This window comes from Lissotriton helveticus, chromosome 12 (assembly GCF_964261635.1).
Source record: "Lissotriton helveticus chromosome 12, aLisHel1.1, whole genome shotgun sequence".
NCBI classification, from domain to species: Eukaryota; Metazoa; Chordata; class Amphibia; order Caudata; family Salamandridae; genus Lissotriton; species Lissotriton helveticus.
This window is the reverse complement of record NC_136073.1, coordinates 756,373,733-756,398,235: the sequence shown is the minus strand read 5'-3', so window position 1 is coordinate 756,398,235 and position 24,503 is coordinate 756,373,733. Positions and strand designations below refer to the sequence as shown.

The window sequence follows — 24,503 nt, the reverse complement described above, 5'->3', positions numbered from 1 at the left end:
TCTTTAGAATAAGTCTGCTGTTCATGGGGGGTCTGGAGTCTTTTTCGAAGACAGGCAATCCTCCCAAGTTTGAGACTCAGCTGCAGGAGGAGTCTACTTTGGCTACGTGTTTGACTAGGGATGCAGACAGGCCAGCAGAGTTGGTACCAGGTCAGCTGCTGCTTCTCTCCTCTGCTTTTGCAGCTTATTGGTATCCTCTCTCGTCTTCGGTCATTGGGATCTGATTCTGTGGTGCCTGGGACTCCCCTAAAAACTGAATTAGGGGATTTTAGGGAAGTAGCCAATGGGCTACTGACCCTTGGGGTTACTACACCCCTATATGACTACTTCCTGTGGGAAGTGGGCATAACCATAAGCCATAACCATAACCATCACAAAGATGGTCATTTCTGACAAATTGTGTCTACCTCACAGTAATCCACCTTAGTGGTGGTAAGAGCCTGGAGGTGGCACGCCTACCGGACTAGCTAATTTTCCCACTTGTCCAGGGGGCTCTGGGCCAGGGGGTGCTTGCTCTCCTGTGAGGGGAGCCACATTAGCCTTCCAAAAGCAGAAGCTTCTTTGAAGCCCGCCTGTCCAAGGAGGAAGGCTAATCGGCAGGCCATCCTGTGAGAGGGGTTGTCACACCCTCTTCCCAGACAGGATTTTGTTCGGGGTCTCCTGAGAGCAAAGGCTCTCACCTTAGGAGGTCAGAACAGTATCTCAGGTGGCAGACTGGCAAACGCCAATCAGCAAGCACACCAGAGGCTGGTAGGTTTCCAGGGGGCACTTCTAAGGTTCCCTCTGGGTGCATGTTTTGATTAACCCAAAACTGGCATCAGTATGGGTTTACTAATACAAGATGATGGATAGCAAACATCCCTATTTTCAGTGAAGACATCATGTACCTGGGGACCTCATTTTCACCAATGTCATAACACAGCCAAAACGGATTAATTGGAAGAAAGCAAGTGTATCTAGAGTATAAGAGATAAAATATGAAATGTCTTGTGATTTTAAAGAAACAATTTGTTACCTCAACTTATGAATGCTGCGCCACACGCACCGCAGCTAATCGTCAGCCGACCTTGCAAACAAGAAATATTTAAATTAGGGGCAGTTAGGCAATCGTTGGCGGAAGAGAGACCTCCCAAAAGTTGAACATTGTAGTCCTCCTCCTTCAGTCTCAGAAGATACAAGGTCTTGGAGGGATTAAAATGTGCTGCCCGGGGGCATGCGCGGGATCTCGAGAGCAAGAAGACTCGGAAAAGCAAACTTCCAGCACGGCAAAAAACTGCATGGCTGGGCCACATCCAGAGAGCAGGAGAAAAGGGCCGGGTTAGCCCAATCTCTCCAGAGGTTTCAATAGTCTTCTCAAGTGCGCACTAGAACAGTCTGAGAGATTTGCCTTTAAGAAAGTCAGTTTATTATTTGCCCGGTCATCAAAACTTGGCAATGTTGGAGGTAAACACTGTTTTAATGACGGTCACAAACACTGAACAATGTTCACTTTTCACTGAGCCTGGTGGAAAATTACAAAAACACGGCACAGCACTCACTTGAGTATGCACTCAACTCCATTGATTATTCTAACTTGAATAAGAAATCAAATGGGGAGCCCTCACTCATTTCCTCTAGAAGTGTAATCACATCTGGCCAACAAATAATGGCTGACCAGGAGGTGCTGTAAACGAGTTGGATGGCCAACCAAAATGAACAATGAGTGGAATCGCCTGAGAGGGAACCAAGCGCACAAAGGAGGGACAATTACATCAAATGCACCAATCAAAAGGTAGCATTTTCAATCAGCACAACAAAGAACCAATTGCAATTGATGGGCGTGGTTAAAGCCCATATTGTACATACAGCATGTCTTGCAGGCAGCGCATGCAGGATGCCTTGGCTAGACCTAAAAAGGCATGTCCTCTGCTTTGCTTGGGCAATGATTGTTTTTCTATAAAATTATCCAAGCCTAGCCTATTGACTTGATGCCACATTTTTAATCACCCCTTGGTAAACAGATCATTGGCAAACAATCAAACTGGATCCAATTGTATTGCGCCTGACTCAAAAAGTCCTTTGATCAGAATCAGGATTACCTCTTAGCAGAAATATTAGCAAAAATTACATTAATGGTAAGAAAGGAGAGGGCTCCAGACATCAGCAGTGAAAGTTAACAAGCACCTGCCAACTGGCGAGAATGAACCACATAGCCTCACAAGTCAAGAAGAATTCATCAAATAGGCGACTTGTAACAGACAATACAGCAGTACAACAAGAAAAGTAAAGCTTTTGTTTTTTAAATCAACAACTCAGGGAAGTGAGAAGAGACAGCTGGCCCTGATCAAGAGAGATGGCAAAATGTGTTCATGCTGCTTCTGAATAATCACAGTTTGTGACAACTTTGTAGGTTTAACCACAAAAGAAACTTTGCCACACAGACTCTTTTTACTCAAAATATAGTAAAGCCATGTAAAGGGCTATGCTTGTATAGAGCACCCCTTGTGTTTAAGTGCCCATCCTAGTGGAAAAACAAAAAAAAAAGATATTCTTATTGCAACTTGGTTTTGTTTTAAGTAACTGCACTGGTTATTTTAGCTAAGTACACCTGGTTACCTTTTCAGTCTGTACATCGTAGCTTGAAGCTGTTTTGTTAAAGATGTGGTCCCACCAGTGGAATGTGAACTGCTCTGCTGCATTGTGACCGATCTACAAAAAGAAAACATGAAACAGAGCAAATCAGGCATATCCTTCGGGATCAAGTTCGCGCTATATAAAACTTTATAAATAAAATAAAGGGGGATACAAAGAATTGTCTTTTCAGAACATCCAAACGCAGAATCACCACTACCCCATATCTAATCCGGATAAGGTATCTTTGCTCTATGAAAGAGCACCTACTCCATTACAATCCTCCTCACCCATTTTCAATTCATAAATTTTCAATTGTCGGATTCTAGACTACTATGAGTTTACCTCATACATGGGGAAAAATCAAACCAGTTAACATTTTCCTTATGCTCAACCAAAACCAAATGTGCTCCATTACAGAAACAAAAATCAAAACTCATTGTTCACTTTTTTTGGGAGGGGGCAGTTTGCATCTGGAATTAATAGATCTGTTAAGACATCCATGCTTCTACTACAAAATCTTTTGTATGGTTCTGAGACAACCGAGTGCGATGTCTACTGGAAAAGGTCCAATTTCCTTCTAGAGATGCTAGGATTCATGCCAAGGACTTTAAAATCCACACGACTTGGTTTTCTCTATATTAAGTATTTAGATGGTGACAAAGGAACCCTAGACATTGCAATCTCTATTTCCTAACTGAATATGCCTGAGAGGCATACCTCTTGAAAATGTCTTCTGCACGGCACACACTGCAGAAAATTTAGAAGGTTCACAGTACATAAAGTTGTTTCGAGGGAGGTGGAAACTGATTGCAGAGCAGCTGTGGAGGCCATGTGAAATTAATAGACTTTTTGGATCTGGGGGTACATGTCTTAGGAGAATGTATGAAATCCAATCATACTGTTTAACAGATTTCAGTATTTTTCGGAACTCCTTTTGTTTCTGAATGGATTCAGGTCCTAGCACTGAATATAAAAAATCATTAGATAGTTTTACTCTATCTACATTTTGGGTGTACAGTACAATTTAATCAGCAAATTACTAATGTACTCCCCGCAAACCTGGCCCCTGAGGTGTGGGTGAAGTATGCATTGCAGGATAGAAGAAAACAAACATCACACTAAAGACGGGTCAGGTCTATCACTGAAGCTGTGGCATTCATATAAAGTAGTGTCTGATCAGATCTCTCACCTTTTCCTACAGGATCGCAGACAAACTCCTCTGTATGAAGAATACAAGCCAGCTGTATTCTGTTAGAATACTAGTATCGCACATTGTAGTAAACTTAGAATTTGCCACCAGGAAAAATATTGTGACCAACAACGCATCCCACATTTTTGATGGCATATGAATCATATGGATGCAACAGGTTTTCTGTCCTGATCACCAGGCAGCTCTCTAATTCGATCTCCACTCTTCCCAGTTTAAGGTAATTCACCTAACCAAGTAACATTCTACAATGTGGGTTGCTCTTTAACTCAAGATGATGTTCCCAACGACACAGCATTAAAAAATAATGCATTTCCTAATTAGATTACAATAGTTAACTGACTAGAACTGGCCAATCAACATTTTGTAATTTACACTACAATACTAAGTACTACTGCAGAATTGTTTTCACAAAAGAACATAGCTTACCCCAGCTTTGCCACTTTTTATTTTCACCTTGATGGCCTGGGATATCCCATTTTCTTTTTTGCCCAAGCCATGGCCTAATAAATGTAAACAAAAATGAGCATGAAAAACATGATTAATAAAATGTCCCTCGGATCATACTAAACCCAAAGCAGGTATTGATAGGACCATAAGAACATTAAATATGAAAGTAAGCCACTGCTGAATGAATACATTTCTAGTACTAACATGCACATGACAGGGAAACTAGTGCACAACTCTAGAATTTCAAAAGGGCTGTTTTTTTAATGTTAGAAAGGAGATTTATCATGGTTACTTAAAGAAAGATTTATCTATACTCAAAAACAGAAAGGAAAGAGTGAAACTAAGACCAAGAGGAGGGATATGCAAGAAACAAATACAGCCAGAAAAAAAACTAGGCACCCCTGGTTTCATATACTAGGAACTTACAAGTAAGTCAGGTTATGCCAATTGAGGACAAACCAATTAAACGTATACCATTTTAAGGGTCAGAGCACATACACTGGGTCTTGTTTATGAGGGCTCAAGGCATTTCAGAGCCATTACACCAGTACCTAGTAGTCAAAATGGAGGCAAAACGTGAGAGGCAAATATGCAAAAAGCCTGTTTCCTTACACCTATGTAAGGTAGCAGCTACGCATAACTGCCTAGGCCCAGGTAATGCTTCAATATTTGACTCATTTTTCAGATGTTCCTACTGTAAGACAACCCATGGAGCCTTCTTTAATTCCAAGGGCTTTAAAGCTTTGACTTGCTTCATACTATTCAGTGAGCTGTTCCCTATCCAGCTAATTCTGCTTTAATTGCCTGCAATTGGGAGAACTCTTATCGGAGTCTTTGGGTAGTCATCGCTCAGATGAGGGGACAGTAGCCGCCACAACTGAGGTTGGGTGTTTACTTTGGGTAAGCCCCCTTGTCAGCGGTGTTAGGCTCTGGTGACGAACCATATATTATGTATTGTGTTTAGCTGCAAATTCTGATCCATCCCCTTCACACGTCCATCTGATGCTGTAGCCTTTGCTAGTGCTTCTCAAGTTCCTACTTTGACTTCCTCCTTTTCTGGCCTGTCATTTAGAGAGTTTGTCACCTCCACTGTCAAACAGCAACAGTATGGAAATAGGTCCTGTTGCTTTTTAGGTCTCGGAACTGCGAACAGATTGCGAAGCAATCTGTCGTTCCGAGACTCTATTGTAATCATTCTCGGTTTCAAGGAGTCAAGGGAGACAGACAATTGAGGTGCACGCGCAACCTTGGAACTGGGATCAGGTCGCGCGCGCTTCCTGTCTCCCATGGCTCCTTGGAAGCAGACTCACAAGCAGACACACACACACACACACACACATACAGCCCCCCCCGCCGCGCATACACACATACAGCCCCCCCCGCCGCCGCCGCGCATACACACACAGAACCCCCCCCTTACACACACAAATCTCCTACCTCGTCTCGGCTTGTCATCGCGCTCCCTTGCCCCCGCTCCTCTGGTGCGCGAGCACCACTGGTTTCTATTCCCGCGTCGGCCGGTTTCGATTCCGTGCTCGTGCTTGTTTATTTACTTTTGCTGTAGGCGTCCACCGACGCTTCTGGTGAGGTAGGCTGCCATATTGGAAGGGGGTCTGCTATGATCACTGGCCTTAAGTCTACATCAGATACCTATATGTAGTATTTTTTGTCACTTTGATCGACAATCTCATATTCTGTTTAATTCCAAATACTTACTAAGAAATTGAAAGTAGTCTATCATAATGTTCTTGCTTGCATCACTTAAAAATAACACGAACATATATATTTTTTAATACGTTTCAGCATGGACAAAGAGTGAAATGTAATTTCTTGTACGCTTGATATATACGTGCTGCACTGTAGTGATAGCTTTCTTACTGTGCCGAATGTTCGGTCGCTGAATATGGGTGATAATCCCACTAGCAGCCGCCTACGCAACCCGGAAGCACAGCTAACTCCAGGTCTGGGAACTGCTTTACTACTCTGGTAATAAACTAGCTATTTTCTCGTGCACTGTCAGTCTGGAGCAAAGTGGTTCCTGGAAAGTGTTTTCGCACCTTCTGTCTCGCGCCATGCAGTTGGAAATGGGAACCACCTTAACGAAGGATAGTGCTGGAGCTCTATCCTGACAGCTGCCTCACCTCTTCATTCTGCTTCGCTCTCCTAGAGCTGCCTTTGTTTTTATGTTCCCACATTGAACTGTTTGTTTTCGGACAGCTAGCAGTCTCTCTGTCCATCGATTTGAAACCCTGGTAACGCTTTTGCTGTCCATTGTCCAGAAAGGGAGCCAGCTTTTTGTCAAGAATGTCCTGCACCGATGAATACAAAAACACAACGCGTTTAGAGTTTCTTGTATTGCTTCCTAGAATACCTAAGCACCACACGGCTAGTGACTGGAGAAACGAAGCATCCTGCATCTAATGTGCCACGAACATAGGAGGGCACTGCACGGGTGCTGTCTATTATTTTAATTTATCCAGTCTTCGGTGATCGTGTTTTTGATCACCGTTCCTAGAATATTGATTTGTCGAGCCATTGAAACAATTGCGAGTCCGCTAGCAGATGTCCAACAATGGACAAGAAATCCTTTGACGTGGTGCTGGATGAAGTGCGAAAGGTAAAATATAAAAGTTTGTTTTAAAAGGTTTTTTTGTTTCTAAACCGGAGGTTGGTGCATAGCTGGAAAGTTAACCCGGTCCATGCGCGAATAGCTAGCTGCTCCCGTGCCAGTTTTTTTCCTAGCATGCAGGGATGTCGTTCTGATTTTATAGTAGTGGGATAAACAGGAGACCAGTCCAAGAATGCAAAGAAAAAAACTGCTCTAGAGCAGTTACTCATGGACCTGAGAAACTTGGCTAGGCTGGTGGTGGGTAAATAAGGGCGGAAGAAATCTGATACACTGCATGGGTAAATATTGTAAATCCAACGCACAACTCTACTCATTAGAAGGTTTTCGATGTATCAATTTGATATTCCATTCTTCAAATGTCTTATGTTAACACACCCCATTTCTGCATCTTTCGTACACACTTGGCATGTATTTTATTTATTTATTTATTTATTTTAAAAGATTTATATAGCGCTAGCTTGACCCGTATTTGTGAGTGCAGAGTAGTGAGTGCAGAGTAGTGAGTGCAGAGTAGTGAGTGCAGAGTAGTGAGTGCAGAGTAGTGAGTGCAGAGTAGTGAGTGCAGAGTAGTGAGTGCAGAGTAGTGAGTGCGTGCAGAGTAGTGAGTGCGTGCAGAGTAGTGAGTGCGTGCAGAGTAGTGAGTGCGTGCAGAGTAGTGAGTGCGTGCAGAGTAGTGAGAGCAGAGTAGTGAGAGTAGTGAGAGCAGAGTAGTGAGTGCAGAGTAGTGAGTGCAGAGTAGTGAGTGCAGAGTAGTGAGTGCAGAGTAGTGAGTGCAGAGTAGTGAGTGCAGAGTAGTGAGTGCCGAGTAGTGAGTTCAGAGTGCCGAGTAGTGAGTTCAGAGTGCCGAGTAGTGAGTTCAGAGTGCCGAGTAGTGAGTTCAGAGTGCCGAGTAGTGAGTTCAGAGTGCCGAGTAGTGAGTGCCGAGTAGTGAGTGCCGAGTAGTGAGTGCCGAGTAGTGAGTGCCGAGTAGTGAGTGCCGAGTAGTGAGTGCCGAGTAGTGAGTGCCGAGTAGTGAGTGCCGAGTAGTGAGTGCCGAGTAGTGAGTGCCGAGTAGTGAGTGCCGAGTAGTGAGTGCCGAGTAGTGAGTGCCGAGTAGTGAGTGCCGAGTAGTGAGTGCCGAGTAGTGAGTGCCGAGTAGTGAGTGCCGAGTAGTGAGTGCCGAGTAGTGAGTGCCGAGTAGTGAGTGCCGAGTAGTGAGTGCCGAGTAGTGAGTGCCGAGTAGTGAGTGCCGAGTAGTGAGTGCCGAGTAGTGAGTGCCGAGTAGTGAGAGCCGAGTAGTGAGAGCCGAGTAGTGAGAGCCGAGTAGTGAGAGCCGAGTAGTGAGAGCCGAGTAGTGAGAGCCGAGTAGTGAGAGCCGAGTAGTGAGAGCCGAGTAGTGAGAGCCGAGTAGTGAGAGCCGAGTAGTGAGAGCCGAGTAGTGAGTGCCGAGTAGTGAGTGCCGAGTAGTGAGTGCCGAGTAGTGAGTGCCGAGTAGTGAGTGCCGAGTAGTGAGTGCCGAGTAGTGAGTGCCGTGCAGAGAGTGCAGAGTGGCGAGTGCGAAGTGTGAGCAGTGTGTGAGCGTGCAGGGTGAGCAGTGTGTGAGCGTGCAGGGTGAGCAGTGTGTGAGCGTGCAGGGTGAGCAATTCCAATCCAAACCACATAATTCCATTACACACCACATGCATACACTCCATAACACATGGCTAAAAGACATTGCCATTTACAATGCCATTAGCTCTAACTCAAATATATCCGAGACCTATTGCATTTCCAATGCTTGTTGTTTTTATGCAACAATGCAAAAGTTACTAAGGGGACATTTATGATAAGCTACCCTTATGTACACTGCTTTAACGAAGTTATGAAACTGTTGGTTATGTGAAACATAGTGTCAAAGTGTTCACAAGTAAACTGCCCTAATGCAGTTATGAAACTTGTGTTATATGATTTTATAGAAGGCACATGGATACCCAATAGGTTTTATTCGCCCTGTATACATATGCATAAATAAATAAAAGAGGAGGCGCCGTGGTCCTGTAAAAACGTCCAGCACTGTTTTGGATAATGGGTCATTTCCTGCCACATCGGCATCTACGTATAAAATGTCAATTCTGCCTCCCCACCTCAATCCTGACCTGCCAAAACAGTACTATGCAGTTCACACACGCATCGCTCTGCTGAAGCTCCTTAGTCGGACTTGCAGAACCCCCTGGCTTTTCAACACTAGGAGCAGCACACAGTTCTTTTTATCCCCGTTCTGGCCTGCAGCACTCCATGCAAAGGCCCGTAAGAGGGACCTCAACACTGCTCCGTGACGTCATCGGCAGATGCTCCCACCCAGGTGAGACTGGCATGCCCAAATCCACAACTCTGCCAACTCTTCTCAGTGGCTCACCTAGCCATCCAGGGGGCACACCACCAGTTCTGCAATTGCGCCCCATCTCTAGGTAACACCCCCCGCTACTCCAGCACCCGCGACCCACTTAGCTCTAATGCACCTCAACCATGTGCCTTTCTTTCGTGAGCGCTCTTGGGCGCCTACAACCATCAGATACCTAATCTAATCAGTGCTCCTCGCCATGCTCACAGGGAGGGGTGGCGACGTTCTGGGGTAGGAAAAAAGATTACAACCTACAAGGCCCAGGTAAAGTGAACGCATGAACCCCTGAGCCTTCTCAGACCCCTCGAATTAATCTGGAGTAGACTCTTCCTGACCAAAGGAGAGACCATCCAGGGGTTCACGAAAGAAACTACCAGTCCCCTCCATCGCTTCTCTGCCCCTGCCTCCAAGTAGCTGCTCCTATCAGTGGAATTCCTCGGCCCCGGGCCCAGTGTTTAGGGCCTGTGACAGAGATGAGATAATCAGCCCCGATACCCCCCGTGGAGAGATGTCTGACCGCGAAGACGTCTGTGGCACATTTCCAGCGTGCTTCTTTCAAGCTCTATTTTAGTGTTTTCAAAGCTGGGTGGAAAGCCACGCAGTTCAAGAGAAAAATACATTTATCTCTGTGCCTGGGTGGCTGAGCATGTTAGGGCTCTCTGCGAGAGTGTACAGGTGACCAAGGGCCCATGGCACTGCTCGTCACTAAGAGAATGGTGTTATCACACCAGGAGTCCTGACACTGTCAGGTACCAACCGAAGGAAATGCAAACATAAAGGTAAATACAACTCTATCTCTGTGAGCAGATAGATGTACGAAGTGAAGGTTGACTGAGGCCAGAAGAGGTATGACTCACGCTTTTGTTTGAAGGAAAGAAAATCAGAGTCCAGTAAGATATGTAAGAGTATTCCAGAAGAGGGCCCCTATAGCCCCGTAAACTGCCGTTTGTAAGAGGCGTGAGGAGTGGTCAGCTGCCCGCACTCACAGGAACATGGGGAGGGTTTGTTACACAGGTAACAAGGAGATGACCCGCGCAGTGCATTTAAAAGAGGCATTTGAGCCGGAGTCTCCCCCGTGCCAGAAGCCAATGAAGGATATGGTACCTCTTCCGTAGTATTATTAGCTGTCAGAATTACAAGGCACTGATCAGCTCTACTTTAACAGCACTGAGTGGACTCTACTCTGCAAGGATAGATGGGGGGATACCAGGACCTGACAATCCCTAAAGTACCTGCACGAAGAGTAATGAGATGATCAGTAAACTCGGATATTATTGGTCATTCATTCAGGGGGAGTTAGTGTGAGCTGAGAAGCCCAGCAGTATAGGCAGAAAGTAACTGGGGACGTTTCTTGGGGGACTCGGGTGACCAGAATTTTAAAACCATAAACCGGGACATTATACAACTAGGCTCATACTGGCATCTAGTGGCTATATTTAGAACTGAAGTTAAAAGATCTGCTAAAGCTTTACTGCTGAACAAACAAGAGCTAATAAATCAAGCGCTCGGTGGGAGCATGTGAAAGCTCCTATCACTACAAACGAGACGCCATGAGCGTGCACATCGCCTGTCCAGGAGCGCACATAGTTTGTCTCCCTTGGCAAACGAAAGCGACAACAATAGAGTCTCACCAAGGCGAAGCAGCTGCGCTGCGTTCGCTAGGCGAGACCTAAAAAAGAGCGTTCAGGCAGAGAATGTCAGAAAAGTATTATGCTGGAAATCAAGACATTACTAGATGCAACCTAGCACAGGTAACACAGAATGTTTGTATACATAGGTTGCCATATATTGGAACTGGCACTTTCTAGTTGCCCGAGGTGAAGACCTAGCCAGGCAGAACCTACAAATCCGTCAAGGGTGAGTGTTAACACTCACTACATAACCGGCACCCACCCTTGGGTAGCGTGGAACTTTGGGGTCAGGCTTATCAGAGAGGCAATGTGTAAAGCATTGGCACAGCACTCACACAATAAATACACTGAGGGTCACAAAAGAGACTTCACACCTGGTGCATGTATTCAACACATATAAATTAACAAAACATGATTATGTATTTCTAGGCATAAATCACACTTGGAAGTATTACTAGCAATATTAGACCCAGCAGTGTTAAAATGACCTAAGTAGTAAGCACACTTGGGAAAGATCACACTTTACCCCCCAGCACCCTTATGTTGTGCAAAATGCTGTGCAAAATGTTGTAAAAACTAGGCCCACGCTGGCAATTATTATAATTCAATATCACACAGTTATAGGGTGCACCCCAGATCACAATATAGAAAATATGTACATACAAAGAACTACAACACTTTTAAACAGCACCGTGGGCCGAGGCCGCACGGGTAAAACCCAATGTCAAAAGTAGAATTTTTTTGGCAAGGACGCAGTGTGTAAAGCAAGACGGCCGGGCGCTGTAATGAATCACAGGCGTTCAGCAGGTAGGCATTTATACACTCAGGACCGATACACAGTGCAAAGGACATCAGGCAGGTCCTTATGGAACACACTCGCACACATAGGCACACAGCACCGTAATGCAGTGTAAATGACGTCCGGCAGGTCAATGGATGGCACACTACAGACCCCATGGCCCAAGCCTCCCTTCACCTTCCAACTCACCCAGACTACCCTCTGGCCCGGATTGGAGATAAACAGCCCTCCCCAGAATACTAGGCCAATCGACTAGGCCAATCGTGGCCAAAGTCAAAGTTAGTAAGGGTCCCCTGGATGAAGGTGGGGGGTAGGTAGCAGGACTGATTAGGAGGCAGTCGCCAAATGGGGGTTTGGCCACCACTTTAGATGTTGACCCACAAGATGCGGAGCATAAGTCGGCTGAGGACGATAGTCGGTCACTCAAAAGGGTTCCACAATGTGCCTTCCTGCACCCTCCCAGTTCTGTGAAGCGGTGATTGGGGGGGGGAGGGGCTACATGTCATGCAGTCTCTTGACCTGCTTCCAATCGCTCTTAGAAGCGTTGCGTTGGCTCAGTCAACTCTCACTACACAGGCCAGATCCGGGCAATACTACCTGGCAACACAAGGTCGTCGGAGCCAGGTGAGGAGGGGGCAGTTGGTTCACCACACTGAGGGCCAAAGGAACAATCAAAGAATGGGGAGTGAAGCAGGGGAACCTCTCAGGAGAAAGAGGCACCCCGTCAGGCATACATTGATAGGAGTAGCACCCAGGTAATCCGGGCACAACGTTTTGTGCACAGTGATACAAGTTACACTAGACAATTCCGTTCTCACACAATGCAGAGTCGCAAACTCAGTACCTCCCTGGAAATTATGCACAACATCTGGTGCACGTTGATACTGGTCGCACCAGGCAATTCTGGTCACGCCCAGACAAACGTTAAGTATTGCCACATGAAGTAGAATGAGGCACTACTATGGTTACACGCACACCTCCGAGGGTTGCAACCAGTAAATCCAACACCACACACTGAGCATGCAGCTGGCGTGTTGCATGAGAAAGATACGCCACGATCGAAGAAGCGGGTCACGCTGGATTCAGGAACCAGTGAATCCACTCACCACCAACAAGACATGTTGAGGTCCCCAAGTTGTAGGGGCCCCACTACAAAGATACAGCCAATACTTTTGGGGCTACTCACAAGGCAATCCGATCTCCAGGCACAAACCTTAGTTCCACACCCACGCTGCACCACCAGTTAGGATCCAGCAGACAATGTAGGCAGTCAAGAGGGTACCACTCTTCAGGAGTCACAAGTAGACTGTGTGGGTCCCTTGCAGGAGGTCTTTTATGTCCTTGAGACCTCCACAAGAGAACCGGGGCAAGCCAACAAGCCCTTGGAGAGCACACAGCAGCAGGTAGTCAGCCCAAGCCAGCCACTATTAAGGAAGGGTGCACGGTACCTTCCTATTGCAGTAATCCTCCTTGTGCACAACAGATTCCTCTGGCAGTGTGCACCACACAGTTCCAGGTTCTCCGATCCCACATCCCCACAAGTGTACCTCTCCCCTGCTTAAGAACGGCACCAGTAGTTATACTGCAGTGTGCCTTTGAAGTGTGGCGGTTCAGAGGATTTCCCTTTGAACCACAGATGTCTCATCCTACATTTTAGTCCGTTCTGCCATAAGATCGTGGAATGCAGATCCTAATCTTTAGTAGGGCCATGATCTGGCTCCCAGAGGCCAAGTGTCAAAACCTTCACCCTCCAATCTATTTAATCAGGCCCTCAAATGGCAGGTCTGTTATTCCAGTTGCATGCCCAATGTTTATAGCTGTCGCTGGGGAATGCACAGATGTGCCTTCCCAGCCTCCAGTGTGGGATGAAGTCAAATTAAAAGGCAAAAGAGTTTTAGAGCAGAGAAATTACCCCTTTCTTCGCTTAGAAATGCCACTGCTAGAATGACAATTCGACCTTTACCACAGGAGAGGGTCTGTCAGTGTGAATCCAATGACAGGAAACACTACGAGGCTGCTCCAGTGCAATCCACTATTGCAGCCTTAAGTAAATTCAACCATTCCCTCATGTTCGCATCTGTGAAGAGCAAACCTCATAGGAAGTGAAAACACCCCTGGGTGTTCTTCACGACCTGGGCAGCATACATGTGTACCTGCCCTGCCTTTCACCTACCATTTGCTTCACCCCTCAGGACTTACCCTAGGGGTGCTCTAGTGGAAGTGAAAGGTCCCCTCCGGATTGGCTAGTGAATTAGAAAGGCCAATTGCGCACACATACCTGCAATGGTAGGCTGCACACATGTTTAAAAACACCAGAGGTGCAAGCGCACACAAACACAGGCCTGCGATGGCAGGCCTGACATGTTTAATAACATTATTTCTGCAACTGCACACACACAGACCTAAAATTGCATGTTTTTAAAAAGTCAGGTAAACACACTTCCTACCATGTGTATTAAGGCGCATGCACACTTTCACACTGCATTTAAAGTGGGGAAAAACCCAGAGCCCTAAGGGCACAAACAGAGAATCAGCAACACGCCGGGGGTATCCCATGGGATGAGCCGACCTCCTAGGTAGGGAAAACCCATATGAGGATTCTTCACGAACGGGGCAGAGAATATGCACGTGCACCTGCCCTGCCTTTCACCTACAATGTGCTTCACCCCTCAGGACTTACCTTGGGGTGGTCTAGTGGTAGTGAAAGGCCCACTCAGGGTTGGCCAACGAGTGAGAAAGGCCAACCTGAGCATGATACATGTATGACAGGCTACTTCGGTGGGTGACACATTCAGTGCTGCATCCCACTACTAGCCAGTGGAGTCCCCGCCCTGGGTATGTAGTGCACGTTTTTACAGTGCACTCACAGGTGCAACATCAAAACAAATCAAGTAGGCACCTCTTCCCGGCATGTGTAGGAAGGGTGTGTGCACTTTGCCACTGCAGTACAGTGTGAAAGTGCCCAGAGTCTTAAGCCCAAGAAAATAAAGTCAGCAAAAAGCAGGAGGGAAAAAAGCAAATAGTTTTGGGAAACCCCTAAGAAGAGCGATGTCCAACACCATACTACTGCAGCAAGCCAGACAACTTTTTTGCATCTTTAGCTTACAAAACATCTGAGAGCAACAATCTAGCAAAAACGTACAGGGGCAAGCTTGTGAAATACTACAACTGCAGAAGCAGCTAATCCTGAATTCTTATTCGAACCAAATGATGTCAACCCTTGCCTCCACCCACCTCCTACATAACTGCGAAGCTCGCCCTGTCTACCTCAAGAGTAAGCATTAAGAATTTCCACATAATTGATGTTTTGTAACTATGTATCACTGTACTGCGCCAATGTTTTTCTAAATAAATGAAAAAATATATATTACTATAAAAATAAATATATAACCATCATACCTTCTTTCCAGCCTTGATTCTGCATAAGCTGCTCGGCAAACTTCATCCCCTTGCTCATGCTTCCCTGGTGGCCACTCATAATGGAGAATGAACAACTGTTCAATATATTCTTTAAGGAAACACCCAAAACCTTCAGTTTTACAATTGGTGCATTCACATGCCCCTAAGGTTAAAATCAATCTGGAAAAAAAAAATATACAACATGTCAAGCATCAAGTACTGATGGTACAATACATCAGGTTTTCACAAAAGAAGTATGTACCAATGACAACAGGAATCAAGGGTTGGGCAACATGCTCCATTGCTCATTATCCATCACTCACTGTCCTTACCTGCTCCGATGAAGGGACCCCGGACTAGTTCTGTTCTTAATCAGTTTAGGAGTGGATAATTGCTTTGATAAGTACACTGCCCTAGCATCACGTCTACTCATTTCTGTTTTTTCTGTCAAAAGTGTGTGAATCACTACCGTAAATAATCATATTTATCTATATTCTATACCTTGCAGAGCAATATACTCCTATATCGATTATAAAGTCATAAATGAAGTTCATAAAACTTTATAGTGTCAGAAATTCAGAAGCAATCTGCAAACATGTCGCAGAAATCAGAGAACAAAACATGGCAAGAAAAGTGTGATTGCTAGGGGGTTGTTTGCTCATCTAGCATTACCCAACATTAAGTACTTCTGCATGCAATGTGTAAATTCCAACATTGCTAAGGAACCCTTCCTAAATTGATCAGGGCTTGGCATTAGATGAGGACGTTTATAATACACGCCATCTGCTGATCCTGGGAGGAAACTGGAGGGGAGCAGTCTGCACAAATTGCGTATAGAAATTAGGTTTTGATTGAGACAAAACAGACACCATTATACATAAACAAATATGATAGCAGTTGTATTTCTTATGAGTCCACACAAGTACCTGTACCAAACCAATTTTATTTTAGTCCAAATCTTTATGCAAATGAAGAAAAGGCAAAAGAGAAAGTGAACAGGAGTCGACATTTAGCTTTGATATGTTATGTTATGTTAATTGAATTTTTGGAGCGCACAGCTGCCCCAGCAAAGGGGCGTCCCGGCGCTATATCTGAAGGAGGTAACATAACCAACAACGCAGAAGGGGTAGGGGGGGTAGGGGGTAATTAATAAGATAAAGGAAAAAGATAAGTCTTAACAGCTTTCCTGAATGAAAAAAGGTCTTCTAAAGAATGTATGTAGAGGGGGAGTGCGTTCCACAATTTGGAGGCCAAAACCGCAAACGATCGGCCACCTAGTCTACATTTTTGGAACCGAGGAACAAATGCCAGATTTTGGCCGGCAGAACGAAGGCTGCGCAAAGGAGTGTATGGAGTCAAGAGGTGCTGGAGAATGGTGGGAGTGTCAGTTTTAAGAATTTTAAACGCAAAACAGAGGGTTTTAAACGCTATGCGTCTAATTACAGGCAGCCAATGCAGTTTGAATATAGTACTACGGGCTGAGCAAAATCGCGGCAAGCCCACTAGGGCCCTAGCTGCCGCATTCTGAACCCGTTGGAGTCGTAGGACTTCCGCCTGGTTGGCACCCACAAACAGTGAGCTCGTGTAATCGAGCCTCGATAATACGCTAGCTTGTATCACCATCTGGCGGGTGGGGGCATCAAAAAATTTGAGGATAGGCCTCAAACCGCGCAGAATGCCAAAGCACGTGGATGCCACCTTCTTAGTATGGAAAGAGAAGGTCAATTTGGAATCCAACCAGACGCCGAGATTTTTTAGTTCTGAAACAGGTGTTGGAGGAGGTCCCAACTCAGTAGGCCACCAGCTAGCACCCCACAGGTCAGGAAGTTTCCCCAATACCATCACCTCAGTTTTGAGGGCGTTAAGTTGTAAACAGTTGGCAGTAAGCCAACTAGCAACAGCCCTCAAACCATCCGCAAAGTTCGATGCTCGTTGGTCAGAGCCCCCATTGAGAGCCACCGCCAACTGGGTATCATCGGCGTATGATACCATAGTGAGACCCCAGCTCTTCGCCACCTCCGCCAAAGGTTGAACGTAGAGGTTGAAGAGCGTGGGGCTCAACGCCGAACCCTGCGGGACTCCTTGGACGATGGCATGAGGTTTAGATCTGAACGGTGGCACTACAACTTGAAAGGATCGTTCCGAAAGGAACGATTGAAGCCAATCCAGCACCCTGCCTGAAACACCTGCCTCACCAAGCCTACGTATGAGAATGGTATGAGAAACAGTGTCAAAGGCGGCACTGAGGTCCAAAAGGACCAGTGCCGCCGTTTGACCTGCATCTAGCACAGAGCGGAGGTGTTCAACCATGTACAGGAGTGCCGTCTCTGTGCTATGTCCAGATCTAAAACCATTCTGTGTAGGATCAAGTAGGTGTGCAGAGGCCAGATGTTTTGTTAAGATGTTATTCACATGGGCCTCTGTGATCTTTGCCACCCAAGGGAGGAGGGAGATAGGTCGATAGCTCTCCGGCTTCAACGGATCAAATCCAGGTTTTTTTTATGATGGGCATAACACAGGCCGCCTTCCAACTAGGTGGAACTGAACCGGTGGTGAGGGATAGCTCCATCAGATGGCGAATAGGAGGAAGGCAGAAGGGCGCTGATTCCAAAAACTGATCCGGTCTCAAAGGGTCGTCTGGTGAGCCAGACTTGACCTTGGCCGCTAGGAGATTAAACTCCTGTTCCGATGGTATGGGAAAAGAGGCCAAACACTGGGTAGTACGCAGCGACAAGGTCGTACTATCAGGGTCAGCTTTGGGAAAAGAACGATATATAGCATTTACTTTTTCCACAAAGAAGCTGGCTAGCGACTCTCAGTGGGCGAGGGAACAGATCTCCGTAGTAGGAAGTCTGTTCGCTGTGAGCTCCTTCAAGACTTTAAAAATCAGTTTGGATGGATTGGAACTTGCCTGAAACTCCTGTGCATAGTAATCAGCACGGGCCCGGCAGACAGCTCTATGGTATGCCTTTACCTTAGCTAAGTAGCATACTTTCAAATCTTCATCATAGTTCTTTCTCCATGCTCTTTCGGCTTGGCGACAGGTGGCTTTAATACACCTGAGTGCCTCCGAGTACCAGGGATTGGGCTGAGAGCATCGGTTCCTACTCCATCTGGCTGGGATCAATACATCAAGGGCTTGGACAATCCAAGCACAGAAGATGTTATATCCAGTTGCAATGTCATCCGAGTGGGCCAGAGGTGTAGTGATCAGGAGACGATGGAAATCCTCCAATTTGAGCTTTTTCCAGGGTCGCCTAAAAGATGATTTATCGGGCTTCCCAGTGGAAGATGTCATCGTTGTTATAACAAGCTCAATAAGATAATGATCACTCCATCCCATGGGTCGAGGGGGTGAGATCTCTGCCAGTTGAAGGTTAGTAAAGACCGGGTCAAGAGTGTGACCACCCTCATGAGTCGGATGACGAACCAGTTGGGGTAGCTGTACTGCTTCAAGATCGTTCAACAGACCTCTAATCGCTGGTATCTCCATGGCATCAAAGTGTATGTTGAGATCGCCAATGATGGTAATGTTGGAGGAGAACAGAGAGAGAGAACTTACCAGCTCAGGAAGAGCTTTCCTGAAGGCACTGTCATTCCCCGGAGGGCGGTATATCAGAAGACCTGACAGTGTTTGGTACTGGCTGATGGTGATAGAAAAATAAGCACACTCTGCACCGGCCAAGTCCATAGGTTTCCAGGTACAGGTAAAGCAAGATTTGAAAGCCACAGCTATGCCTCCACCTCTCCCCTTACGGTTTAATGTATGGATTGCGTAACCCAAGGGGAGGGCCAGATTAATAATAGCCGAGTCCTCATCACCAAGCCAAGTCTCCGTCATGAAAAAGACATCAGGGCCTTCTAGAGAGATAAGTTCAAAAATATCTCGATGATGTTTCGACAGAGATCTGACATTATGGTGCCAGAGTTTAATGGCACTAGGAGGAGGAAATTCCTTCTTACGACATAACAGTATCTGGCTAGGAGCTCTCGTCGGTGTCGGTAGTTCCCACCAGCCACAAGGGCAGGTATGGGGCCCGCATAAGGGATGCTGAGCTGAGTGCGGACAAGAGGGTAGACTACTTCTAATCGAGCAAAGAGCCTGACTAGAGTACTGATGGATCATACTTACAGCGCGATGATGTCCTGCCACGGCCAGCGCATCCTTAGCGCAGACTGGCAAGACTCTGGCAAGACTCTGGCAAGACTCTGGCAAGACTCTGGCAAGACTCTGGCAAGACTCTGGCAAGACTCCGGCAAGCGACGGCGTCCAGCTGCGCGTTCCCGCTGCGCGGGAGAGAGCGACTTTAAATAGGCGAAGAAATGGAGGGCGGAGCGCAGGGACGCTCCAAGATGGCGCCCGCCGAAAAACCAGCGTCCCAATCCAAGATGGCGCCGAATATCGATCCCCAGAGCCACCCACGGAACCCGGATCCACCAAAACGGTGGTGTGCTTTCAAATTTTAAATGCAGGTAAGAGGGGGGGGGGGGGGGGGGGAGAAGCCTTGCCAGTACACTATTAAAACTTGAACAAAATGAAAATAACGAGCCTGTGATAAAATCACTAAGGAAATTAAAATAGTCGCTTACAAACCGCAGCGCGGTGGTGAGGCACCTTTTCCAGGCTGCCCACTGCTTAAGACGCCTTAAATAGGCGAAGAAATGGAGGGCGGAGCGCAGGGACGCTCCAAGATGGCGCCCGCCGAAAAACCAGCGTCCCAATCCAAGATGGCGCCGAATATCGATCCCCAGAGCCACCCACGGAACCCGGATCCACCAAAACGTGGTGTGCTTTCAAATTTTAAATGCAGGTAAGAGGGGGGGGGGAGAAGCCCTGCCAGTACACTATTAAAACTTGAACAAAATGAAAATAACGAATATGCCACTTCAATCAAATTTCACAGTCAAATAGAGAGACTTGGAGTTACACCCTTTTGACAGATGAAAACCACCCTTTTAAATATTATGGTGAGGAGCATGCTACAGGGGTGTGGAATTTAATAAAATATCTACTTGTCCATGGGGCAGGTTGCTTCATAAATCTACTTGTCCTGTAACAAAATCCGCATGTGCCTTTGGTTCCATGTAGTGCAGCGAAAAATTATGGCATTATATAAGAGCTCTGATATAGTCTCTCTTGATTATGCCAGGGCTCCTACCATAGTAGTGTTTGAATACTTGCAGTCCCCTTAATTGCCACGTTTCTGCAGATTTGCATACTGGGGCTGAAGTAATGGTAAGCAATAGTTCCAGGGTTAGAAAGCCCTTTTGAGTCTGCGCAAACATACTAACGTGCATGTTTTAAGGGGTTTCAACAACTCCTCTCTAATCTTTTCCCATACTGACAACTGTTGGAAATTTACTCCTGACAATGACATATGTAAACCTTCTTCCAGAGTTGGGATAAAAGTGGTTGGATGGAAAGAGAAATTCAAACACTTAGAATTTCACAGGAGCAAATCTACACATGCATATTTGCTCATGCTAAAATGCAGTTCACAAATATTTTCTAGGAGTACTATTTCTTGACCTACTTTTGTACATTTTTGGGAATTCACGAAAGCCATATAGCTGCACTTAATGCAAGGAAATATACCATGGGTGCCCTTTTGCGAATTTCTTTAATAATTGGGCCCCTGATTTGGTCTGGTGTTGACCATGACCTTTTGCGTTTATTAAAAGTCTGTCTCTCTCTCTCTCTGTATTGGCTGGCTTCACTGTGATGGACAGCATTCTGCTCTTTCAGATAGAGCATATCGGCACACAAAGTAATTTTGTTCAGTGCGAGTAACTACTGTGGCAGTGTGTGCTTTTTGAGACCAAAAACAATTTTTGCTTTTGCCAATGTTTGTTATAATGGTGACGGCCCGGCAGCTCCCACACCAATAAAGTTTTACAAAAACCATGCTTAAACAAGTCGCATATTATTCACCCGAGGCCCCATAATTATTAACCCCTGGCTTCTGCAGATTCCGGACATCAAAGACAGCTTGATAGAACGCACAGATTTTTATTTTGCCTAAAACGTCGGGTCGGTGAGCTCAGCGGTTACGATTTGGGAGGCATACCTAGCGGTTGTTAAGGGTGAGGCACTAGCACTCAAGATGGGATATCTACGGAAGCACAACGAACAGATCCAACAGGCTGAATCGGACCTCCTCAGCCTCGAAAGGTCCCAAAATGCTGCCCCCTCGGAAGGAACGGCTCACCGTCTCCGAGCCCAGCAGCTAGCCTATAAAGCACTAGCGCGGGAAAAGGCTCAGGCTCGACTACTTCATGCTCGCCACCGCGTATATGAATTTAGCGACAGTGCGGGTAAGATGCTTGCTTGGTTGGAATGGCGTGACCAGGGTACTAGATGGGTGTCATCCATAGTACAAACGGATGGATTCACGATCGTAGACCCACAAGAAATAGCGGAGGCTTTTGCTGACCATTTAGAACATGTCTATACTGCTGGAGCATGTTGTACTCCGGAAGAGTCCAGACAACTTCTGGACGAGATGCGCTTACCTACTATCTCAGACACTGATAAAGAGACCTTGGACGCTGCTATCACGATAGAAGAGCTGACTACGGCACTTTTTGCCGTTAACTCTGGCAAGGCTATGGGCCCCAACGGGGTCCCTAACGAATTCCTGAAAAGCATGTCTCCGGATTGTCCCCCATTTAAAAAACATGTTTGAAGACAGCTGCGAGGCTGGTACCCTACCGCTCGATCAACGATTAGCGTCCATTACGGTCATCCTCAAGCCAAATAAACCGCCCACAGACTGCGGATCCTATAGACCGATTTCTCTAATTTGCGCAGAGGCAAAGGTCCTGGCTAAACTTCTGGCTAACCGTCTCCTCCTAGTGCTCCCCTCTTTAATACGCGACGACCAATCGGGCTTCCTTCCGGGACGCAATACGGCCCTAAACCTACAGAGAGTAAACAATGTCTTAAGTCGGCTATCTATTATCCAGCAAGATGCCGCCATCCTGTCCCTCGATGCCACGATGGCGTTCGACTCGATTGAGTGGCCCTATCTTTGAGGTCCTGATTAGATTTGGCTTCGGACCAAACTTCATCCGCTGGGTGCGACTCCTGTACACAGACTTATTGGGCCAAGTCCGGATCAACAACCATACGTCTCGACGGTTCCGACTTCACAGGGGAACCCGACAAGGCTGCCCCTTGTCACCACTGTTATTTGCCCTCACCCTGGAACCCCTGGCCCACTGGGTTCGCACTGACGTCTCCATTAGAGGCCTCCAATGGAACGAGGAGATAACAGACAAATTCTCCCTCTACGCCGACGACATCCTTGTATATGTATCCTCCCCCAAGTCCTCTATTAACAGTTTGTTCCATGTCCTAACTAACTTCGGGAAATATTCGGGATATTCGATCAATTGGTCTAAATCAACCTTATACATGCTGCATGGCCCCCCCCGCCCATTTTGCCCCGGGGGTTCTCTATTGCTGTGGCCCCAGACGGATTCAAATACCTTGTTATCTATGTTACATCAGACCCCAAGGTGTTCCATGATCGTAACCTGCTGGGTCCCTTGCGAAGATTACACAGTGATGTGGCCCATTGGCAGTCCCTCCCACTCTCCGTCCCTGGTAGAGCGGCCTTATTTAAAATGCTGGCGCTTCCACGTTGCTTGTACGCTATGCAAAACTGTCCGTTCCCCATCCCCGAGTCCTATTTTAACACGGTGGAGAGTGATATCCGTCTTCGGTTATGGGACGGTGGGGCGGCCCGCATCGCCCTTCACAAACTCTTTCAAGGCTGGTACGACGGGGGAATTGCCTTGCCTAACCTGCGTCTTTACTATTGGGCGTCGCAATTGGTGGCAGTCAACCATTGGATACAGGGTCCACCCCTGAATCCGGCCTTCCTCCTTGATAGATGCCAGACCGGGAGGGATATCTGGGAGCCCTCTACAGCAAGCCGGTCAGGAATAGATACGCGGGACCCATGGCACACACGGGCGCAATATGGCACAGGGCCAACAAGTGTATGGGATGGTCAAATAAACTTACCAAGGCAACACCCCTATGGTCATCGCAATGACTGGGTTCCCTTTGCTTCCTTCAGGGTTTCGACAAATGGGACACAATAGGGATCTCGACGGTGGGAGACCTAGTACATAGGGGCAGACTACTGACATTTGCTGAGTTGCAGGCCAAACACTCCCTTGCACTCACTGAATCCTTTCGTTATCTACAAATCAAACACGCCATCCTCGCTGCAATCCCCGACCTCACATCTATACCTGAAACTTCCCCCCTAGAGGAAAGACTACTGTCTGAACCTCTCCCTGTGAAGGCCATTTCCTACACTTACCGCAAGCTCTGTAACAATCTCCCAGACTCCTTCCAACCTCTGCGGAACAAATGGGAGGACGACTTGGGTCCTTTGGATGATGAGGAATGGCAGGTGGCCCTAATGTCCCCTAGGGAGGTAGCTATCTGCCATCGCTTCCGACTGATCCAACTGAAGGTTTTACATATAGCCTATATGTCTGCTCCAACACTGGCCAAAATTGGTAGACGCCCTGACGTGTCGTGTCTAAGAGGTTGCGGCTCACCCGGCACCTTCTATCACACCCTATGGGACTGCCCGGTGATCCAACACTTTTGGGGTGGAACTATTCGTAAGATGGGCAGCTCCCTGGGTAAGACAGTCCCACAATCGCCGAAGGAGTGTGTCCTTAATATGTGGGGACCTAATGACCTGAACGAACGGGAACTACAATGGGTGGCGCTATGTTTCCTCCTTGCCAAGCGGTCCATTGCTATGAAATGGGGCGCTCCAAAAAGGCCGCTGGTGGTGGGCTGGATGGCTGAGATGGACCGTTGCATGATTGCCGGAAAAACAGTGTACAAAGTCAGAGGCTGCCACAAGAAGTGGGATAAGAAATGGGGACACTGGAACAAATATCGAGGTGAACTCTGTGAATCTCCGACAACTGAGCTGGCTATGGGCCGAGCCGGACCCATATGACGAAATATATGCGAACTTATTTTCCTGCTTGATTTGTACATTGATGCAATTGTGTTGTTTTCAATGTGACTGATTTCATGACTGTTTTCTTTCCAATAAAATACTATTTAAAAAAAAAAAGTCGCATATTGACAAAACTAAAAAGCTGTCCACCAATTTCCGACCAACTGGCTTTGCCAATGCTTGTTTATTTTTGTTTCCCATAATCTTATTGGAACTGGTTACACCGATTCTCCATTATGAATATTTTTGGGAAATACTAGCATGCATCAAAAACATGTTACTAAATGATGCTGCAAAGAAATGGCACCAGTTATTTTACAGTTGTTTAGCAAAATGTTATTTTTCCTGCTTCCATTTTTTTAATGAACATTTTATTTTGAAAGCAAAGTATCATCAGTCTTGCTTTCAAGCTTCTTC

General features: G+C 46.5%; 1 protein-coding gene across 1 annotated transcript in view; it reads right to left on the bottom strand.

The window, feature by feature from the left end:
- GPATCH4 (G-patch domain containing 4) overlaps window positions 1-24,503 on the bottom strand; it is a 50,500-nt gene that overhangs the window by 10,232 nt on the left and 15,765 nt on the right. The window contains exons 2-4 of the mRNA XM_078668521.1: window positions 15,088-15,267; window positions 4,250-4,323; window positions 2,596-2,688 (exon numbers count right to left, since the gene is read on the bottom strand). Coding sequence (XP_078524647.1) covers window positions 2,596-2,688; window positions 4,250-4,323; window positions 15,088-15,166 — 246 coding nt within the window. The 5' untranslated portion in view covers window positions 15,167-15,267. The remainder of the gene's footprint in view (window positions 1-2,595; window positions 2,689-4,249; window positions 4,324-15,087; window positions 15,268-24,503) is intronic.